The following is an 8,090-nucleotide window of genomic DNA, read 5'->3' as shown; positions in this document are numbered from 1 at the left end:
CACCATCTTCTAAAAAGGATATGTAAGTTTGGAATCCAGCTGTTTATGTATAAATCAATATGTTTGTGTTTTTATTTACTATGCATAAAAGTTGACACAAGTTTAGTCAACAACATTTTATTAATTAGTTGAGGGATAATAATGCACAGGTAATACAACAAGTTTGGAAAAAATTGTAACAGTTCAGACTCAAAGGAGGAGCGATGCCTCCAATGTTAGGTACTATATAGCCTAATTTCAGATATGGACACCTTTAATACATCATTAGTCTCATTTCACCTGTAACCTATATACCATAGCCAGTTATAATCTACAACATCATCTCTCACGACTCTCAATAGTTTCATCACAATGTCCTAGACAATATGGGTAGATGCCATTTCCTGCTTTTGAAGTAGGCAGCGTACAAAATGAACCACTGTTGTCCAAATAAAAGGGCAAAATTATGAAGCTGTCTAAGGGGATTTCTAAGGATTAACCTTGTTTGGGGAAATAACATTGCTGACAAAGGGAAGACACTTGAGCCTGCTGTTTCCCCAGGTACAAAAGTCACACCACACACAGTCCAGGTAACTAGAAAGCTCCAACAACACTCCTATTTCAAGCCTATTTCATGGTATAGTAAGTGCACTAAATACAGAAACAAACACACATACATACGCCTTGTTGTCCCATACTGAATAGATAATAATAAAGGACTCTCTCAATGTGTTTGTCATCATGTACTGAAAAAGATCAATTTATGTGCATCATCAAAAATGATAAAATAACAGTGTATGCCGACACATAGGCCTACAATGTTCTTTGTGGACTACAAATTTTTTTGAACCTTTTTTTTGTTTGTTTCTTTTAGATTTCATAATATGTAAAAGCATTTTAAAAGCAAACAAAGAAAAGCAGGGGAGTGAAAAAAGCCATATAATTTTGAGAATACACTTATCAATATCAAAATATCAGCAAGCCAACAAAACCAGCTAAATATGGTGTATTGCTGTACTCTCTAAACATGTTGCAGTTAGCTCACACTGCAGGATATGTGTTTTCCACATCATAGGAAGACAGAGAGTAAAGGGTGTGATAAAATAGAAAATACCCACTGTTAAAAGCAGTGCTAAACTATCATATTGCAACACCAAAGCTTTTTTAGGTAAACACAGTCATTGTGACGTTATTAATGAAACGAGTAACAAGCAGCTGATGAACTGATCTGCGTAACACTCGACGAGAAAGTGTTACCATTTCTGACATCCATTCATTTTAAAGGTGCTAACTGACTTTACACACACACACACACACACACACACACACACACACACACACACACACACATACATACATACATACATACATACACGCACGCACACACACAGTTACTAGGCCAAGGTCTGGACAACTCTTATTGAAAAGGTCAGAGGACCCATCAGTGCTTGTCTAACTTGTGTTCTCCATCAGCTGAACCTGGATAAAAGGAAAAGGTCTATCCTGTCGTCAGAGACAGACGCATGCATAATCATCCCCACCTGAATCTGCTCCATCAGTTGATTAAAAATGGAGGAATTCAGCTCGAACAAATCTTCACTTTAAAATACAAAAAGTCATGGTGTAGGGATGACACCACCTGGGAAACATATAAATTTCAACTTCAAATTTTCTTGAAAATGCTCCTTTGACATCAGTGCTTGACTTACATGGTGGCATTGACATTGTTGGTGCAAAATTCAAAGGACTTGCCAGTAAGGAGAATATGGCAGGATGATGAATTAGTGGACTTACTGAGTATTAAGGTGTCTTCAGCAGTCCTTAAGGTAGAGTGGCAAGTAAAGCACCCTTAGTATCTCACTAGAATATCCTCACATCACAACTTTATAGACTCCCAAAGCTATCAGATTGCTATCTAGGTAATACACACAAGAGAATATAAAATAGATCTATGATCTGATATTTTTTTAGCAAGCAAGTCATTATTTATTATGGACATACACTGCAAATATAAATCAAATATTTATGGTTCTTTAATTTGCTCAAATCATTAATATAACTGTGGACTCTGGATTCAAGTATCTACTTTAAATGTGTTAAAGTGAAAATATTATTCTCTGATTGCACACGTTTAAATTTGAAATTAAAGTAACTTGATAATATTGGATTTTTTTTTTTTTATTCTGAAGCTATACTAACATTGACTGGTAGAGCAGCCTTGTGTTCAACAAGACCAGTTATGGCTTTGTGTGGTGAGTTATAATTATGTGGTCATGTTAGATCACAGATACTAACTAGAAAGAGTTGAACATGCTGCTCATTACCCATCTGAACACAAATTTCCTTTTTGCTCTATTTATTTTAAGATTTAATGAGTAAGATAATCCCGCTTCTGTGCCTTACAGCCACTAGGTTGGGTTGAATACTCCTGGAGTGCAAAAATACAAGAAGGGAGCGGGAGGGGTTAAGGGTTAAAGTGCAAGACAATAGCTTTGAGTGACCAGGAATCAATTAATATACATAATATGTGAATCTTCATTTGCAGGTTTTCTGTTTCATAAAAGATCATCCTCAACCTCTCTACAAAAGATAATATTTTTTATTCTCTCGTCAGCTCTTTGATTCAAGCAAAAGCAGTAGCCAACGACGTATGGCCTACTCTCTAATGGTGTTATCTCATTTGATTGTGCCGCAATGGTGCAACAAGCTTCACACAAAGTTCCTCCTTCTGTCCAACATTTAGCATTTCTCAGTCCTATTTTTTGACAGAATACTTCAAGTTTCTTTTTAATCAATTGAAAAAATTGCTATATTTTTTTGTATTACTGTAGCTCAATAATATATCATAAACCTATACCTTACTGATGGAAATCTCAAACCCCTTCCTTTTTTGTGGATATTTTGCTAATTATGCTTAGTTTAAAAGAATTGTGTAAATAATCTTTTGACAGTTAATTGTGGTTGTCAAAGCAGATACCTTTCATCATCATCTGATGCAAGTATAGTCTCAAAAATGAATGTCACTGAAATGAAATACAAATATGAAAACCAAATAAAAATGACAACAACATCGCTGTGAGGAAAACAGGGTGGAATATGATTAACATCTGACCACTAACTAACATTTTAGCTTATAAGACATCTGTTGTAAAACATAAAAAAGTAAAAAACAAAACCAACCAACCAAACAAACAAACAAACAAAAACAGAAAGAAATCATAAAGAGATCAATACAACATTGCACTGTAGCACACATCGCAAAAAATTCTGATCCAATTTGACCTGCCAGGCTTGAAAATGATGGATGGCATCATTGCTTTGAGTATATAGATATATAGATATAGATATTGTTTATGTACACAGTACAGTATATCAGTGAAAAAAATGTGAAAACACTTGCTATCATTAAATGACTTCACCATGCTAATAGAATATCCTTTTTAAAACCTCTCGAACACAACAAGAATCTACAGACTTGTAGAGGAGAATTACACTCAAATTGTTTGGAATACTACTTCAGTTTAGAAAATGCTATCCATGTACAAATCAGAATTTTATCTTTGATTACTATTGACACCCCTGTTGTGAGTAGAGAAACTGAAATGTGTGCCTTTACAAAGGAGACAAAAGTGGAATGGAGAAATAAAACACTACTGTTAAACATGAGTACTGTGTATAACAGTAGACACATTAACTGCAGGGTTTCAAAACCAAGATTTGAAGTCTGGACAAATGTTTTACTTCTCGATTGTTGATTTAGCTTTCTTCTCAGCGCTAAGTCCTTGTGGCGTTAGTCAGGTCTCTTAACTTCTTGGCTGACATGAACAGACAGATAGCATCCTCTCTGGCTCCTGGGTCGGTGAAAGCAGAGCTACTCGGACAGTGACAGCCTCTTGGGTTTGCTCCGTCTGGCGGGGGAGGCATTGGGCTGTCTGTTTTGCCCTGAACTCCCGCTGTCTGTTGGGATGGGGGTCTGGGTGGGGGTGTGTATTGGGTCTGTGAGGATGGGGGTTGAGTTCTCAGTGGTGGTGGGTGCTGGAGTTTTTGTCTGGAGTGGGTCAACCACAGGAGGGCGTTCTTTGGGCTTGCGGCCCCTCTTCTTGCCGGTGGTGGCACCGTTCCTCACCTCAGCTTTGATCCCATTGTTCTCCGGTGCTTTGCTCTTGCTGCCGGAGACCACGTGGCTCGCTGCTGCACGGAACCAATTCTAAGGCAATCAAACACACCAGTTACTGTTCGGTGCAGGTCAACATATTATAGGGTGTCCGCAGGGATCACAGAGTTATTTCCCAGTTTGGTATCAATAAAGTACATCTATCTATCTATCTATCTATCTATCTATCTATCTATCTATCTATCAAGACCTTTTTAACAAAAAAAAATGTCAATTTTTGGACAGTTTTTTACTAACTAACTATAACAAACTTTACTAACTATATTTTATTGTTCAAATAAGCATTACAGGTATGTATAAAGACAAGAACTATATATTTGGGCCAGTGCAGAGGTCAGTTTTAGGTAGGTATATGGTTGGTTATTACCAAGGTGATTCTATGAAGTGTTATAACTGCTTCCTAGGTCAAACAGCAAGGGGCTGCTGTCTCTACAGGAAAGTAATTACAGGTCAGTATGAAGTGTGTTGGGTCATTTTCCCAGCAGGTAAAGTGGAGCAGGATGTTTCCAGGACCTACAGACACCCTGTATTATAGCTCAAACTAACACAAAGATCGGGAGCATGTTTATAACTGAATAGCCTTCCCTCTGTATTCAACAGAGCCAGGCACTATATTTGTAGATATTAACATCCATGTCACTGGTGCCTTGTAGAGTGTTAACAACTAACAGATGAGTGGTAATACACCACACTGTATGAATAAACCATACTTACTAACTTATTTGCATGTTTAATTGAAATGATTACTTCCACCGCAGCTGTCAAGTGTGTCAGTGCGGTAAGTGTGATTGAGTTGTGGGCCCACCTGTGAATGTGTCTTGCTGATGTGGTATTTGACACCGCTCTCTGAGCTGAACTCCTTCTGACAGATCAGGCAGGTGTACTTCCCAAGCTCACCACCCCCCTGCGCCACACACACGCACGCACACACACACACACACACACACACACACACACAGTCACACACATAAATACACACACACAAAGATAAACCTCACTCACCTCAAAACCATCTCTACAGGCAACAGCATGCTTAATAAATGTACAGCCATCTAAATTTCATTACCCTCTCAGCTGTATTGAAATATATGCAACAGGTTTTACAGGTTCTATGAATCCATTTGTACCAAGGATTTGGACAGGATTTGTGTCCTTGTTAACATTGTTCTTCTCACATCTATTAGATAGAAAATACTTCAAAGGAAGAGTGCCTACAATGTGTCTTTAAATTAGGGCTGTCAAGTGCAATATTCTTTTAATTGTGTTAATCACGACTGACTTTTCTTGAAATAAAACTTGCTATCCAGTAGGCCACATATTGTATTGTCATTCATTTTGTATGCTATTACAAGCGTGATACTGGGAGCATATGCTACATCATGTTAGATGCAGTGTAGGGTTACAGGCCAAATGTGGGTCAAAAACGTTTTTTTTTTTTTTTTAATATTGCATTAAGGACTTCAATCTAATCACATCCATTAACACATCAACTGCCCTATTTTAAACGTTTTAAATGTTTTTGCACTTGCCATCATATTCTCATAAAATACAAGATATTTTCCAAAGGTTTCAACTGTTTTTGTTAACTATCAAATTATGTTGGTGATGTTCTTATGAGTGGCTGTTCGTACCTGACTGCAGTTGGCTAGGTGGGCTTTGAGTCCTGACACACTGGAGTAAACAGCTTCACAGTTCTAGGACAAAGCAGACATAAACACAGAGTGAGCAACATAAACTCTGCAAATCTTTGTTCCCATGAAAGCCATAGGCTTACTGTTACTATCACACACAGAAAATGTGAACAGTCATCACTGAGGTTGTGTACTTGCTGTTAAATGGTGACACATTAAAGCATCCAGTCAACATTCTTACTGTGTTTGTGCAGCAGATGAAGCCCTTCTCTTTGACTTCGTTCTTCCAAGTCTCCAGCAGCTCAGGGCTGAAGTTGGGGAGGCCAGGACGGGTGTAGTTTAACTAAGCAGCAGAAAAAGGAACAGCTATGTCAATATTCCTTGTGGTATCATGATGTTGCTGTGTGTGTAGAGACAGAAAGACAGAGAGAGACTGGGGAACATATTTATCTGTTTGATGTCAAACACAAGGTTATCTTTTTGCCTCTTCCTTCAGTGTGGTGCTTGAATGTGTGTCCTTTTCATGTTCAGGTTGGCTTTGATGTGGGTCACAGTGTGTAATCCTGTGTGCTTCTGTATCTCTATGTGTGTATTGATAATTCTTTTGATGTTTGAGTCCAGGTGGTCTCTTGCAGCGTGCACTGCTTCTGTATGTGTGTATGTGTGCATGTCTGTGGTGGGTGTCTATGCCTATGTTTATCCCCATGTCCACTAAGGAATGTAAAGTAGCAGCATCATTGTATGACGCCTAAATGTATAATGTCTGCATAATGCATTCACACTCAGTCCTCACCCTCTTGCTATCAGGTACCAGGTCATCCTTGATGCGGCGTTTGGTGCCCCAGTCCTTGGCCAGCTCATCCTCTGCTATCTCCTGCAGGTGGAACACAGCCACCTGGGCCGAGCGTCGCCTCACTCTGCCGCTGGGGGTGCGTTCGAAGTCCTCCCCCAGGCTCTCATTCTTTGCTGCCTTCTCTCGGTCTCGCTCCCTGTCCTTTTCTCGCTCCAGCTCCTTCTCTCGCTCCCGCTCCTTCATCCTCTCCCTCTCCCTCTCCTTCTCCCTCTCCCTTTCTCTCTCCCGCTCCTTCTCCTTGATCTCCCGCTCCTTCTCCTTGGGCCGGGCAGGGGGTGCTTTCTCTTGCCACTCCTTCCTCTCAGGCTGGCTTTGCTCTTTCCTGCCTATTGATGGAGATTCTTCAGAAATCACCTGGAGGAGGCAAGTAGAGAATGTGAAATGTGAAACACAGAGCAAGAAACTGATTAGCATTTCAGAGGGAGTGAAAACCTCAAGGTGCAACAGGGTAAGACTGGGTGAGAAGAAGACAAGAGTAATGCCTTATCATAACACCACGATGTCAGAGATGATAATCTCATATCATGGTATCAATATCGATATATAGCCCAGACCCACAACAGGGGAGATAAAAAACTTGATTCACCTGGCAGTAGGCAAGATTTTGATGTAAAAATGCAATTATTTTACAAGCCTAAATCAAAAAGTGAGGATGAGTTGAGTGTGATCCCCCCAACTGCGACACTGTAGATTCACCGAAAATTCTAGTGAAATTCTAGTGTAAGGTAATGACACTTGAACACCTGCTGGAAAAGAAGAATTAAAAAAAACTGCAAGTAAGTACTTTGTTCAGAGAAATCTGGCCTGGACTAACCAATGGTAGATCTTTAGCCTTTCTCCTCCCTTTGGTATCATTTGATATAAAATGATCATAGACTAGCCACGTTGGCAATCATGAGTGCACTGTGTGTGGTTGACAGATGTTAATGTCACATGATTTGTGGGTCTATTTTTTTCATTTATTTAGCAATATTTCAGTACTAGACCCTCATCAGACCTTGATCAAAGTCTTACTTGTAAAATAAGTGTAAAATGTTGCAGAATAAATGTATTAATGCAGTTAGACAGTGTGTGGGATCTATAATCTATAAAATCGTCCCTTGTGCACCTGTCTCATGGAATAGGTGTGCAAAGTTGAGTCACAGGTATGAAAGGTAACATTTTTCAGATAGCTACCTCTTCTTACCATTTAGAGCTGCCAACGTACCAGGATGACTAATGTGGCTTCAAATATAGTAACTGTTATGCATTTGTCATCGGTAATCAGTCACTGAAGCTCCTGAAGTTTGCAGATGACGCCACCATCATTGGGCTAATCTATGACGAGTCCGCCTACAAGCGGGAGACTGACCATCTTGTGTCCTGATGCGGCCAAAACAAATTGAAGCTCAACACTCTAAAGTGTTGGTTGTGGACTTCAAAAAGAACCCACCACCACCAGCCCCCATCACCC

At 39.4% G+C, this 8,090-nt stretch overlaps 1 protein-coding gene across 5 annotated transcripts in view; it reads right to left on the bottom strand.

Annotated features, from left to right (window-relative positions):
• Nucleotides 1–101: 101 nt before the first annotated feature.
• Nucleotides 102–8,090, bottom strand: part of znf512b (zinc finger protein 512B) — a 38,063-nt gene continuing 30,074 nt past the window's right edge. For all 5 annotated transcript variants that reach the window (XM_030055532.1, XM_030055537.1, XM_030055536.1 and 2 more), the window contains 5 exons: nt 6,578–6,991; nt 6,026–6,127; nt 5,785–5,847; nt 4,959–5,057; nt 102–4,186 (listed from right to left, as the gene is read on the bottom strand). In XM_030055532.1, coding sequence (XP_029911392.1) covers nt 3,851–4,186; nt 4,959–5,057; nt 5,785–5,847; nt 6,026–6,127; nt 6,578–6,991 — 1,014 coding nt within the window. In that variant the 3' untranslated portion in view covers nt 102–3,850. The remainder of the gene's footprint in view (nt 4,187–4,958; nt 5,058–5,784; nt 5,848–6,025; nt 6,128–6,577; nt 6,992–8,090) is intronic.

This window comes from Myripristis murdjan, chromosome 7, assembly GCF_902150065.1.
Source record: "Myripristis murdjan chromosome 7, fMyrMur1.1, whole genome shotgun sequence".
Lineage (NCBI taxonomy): Eukaryota > Metazoa > Chordata > Actinopteri > Holocentriformes > Holocentridae > Myripristis > Myripristis murdjan.
The sequence above is the reverse complement of the archived record's forward strand: the minus strand, read 5'-3'. Positions and strand labels throughout refer to the sequence as shown.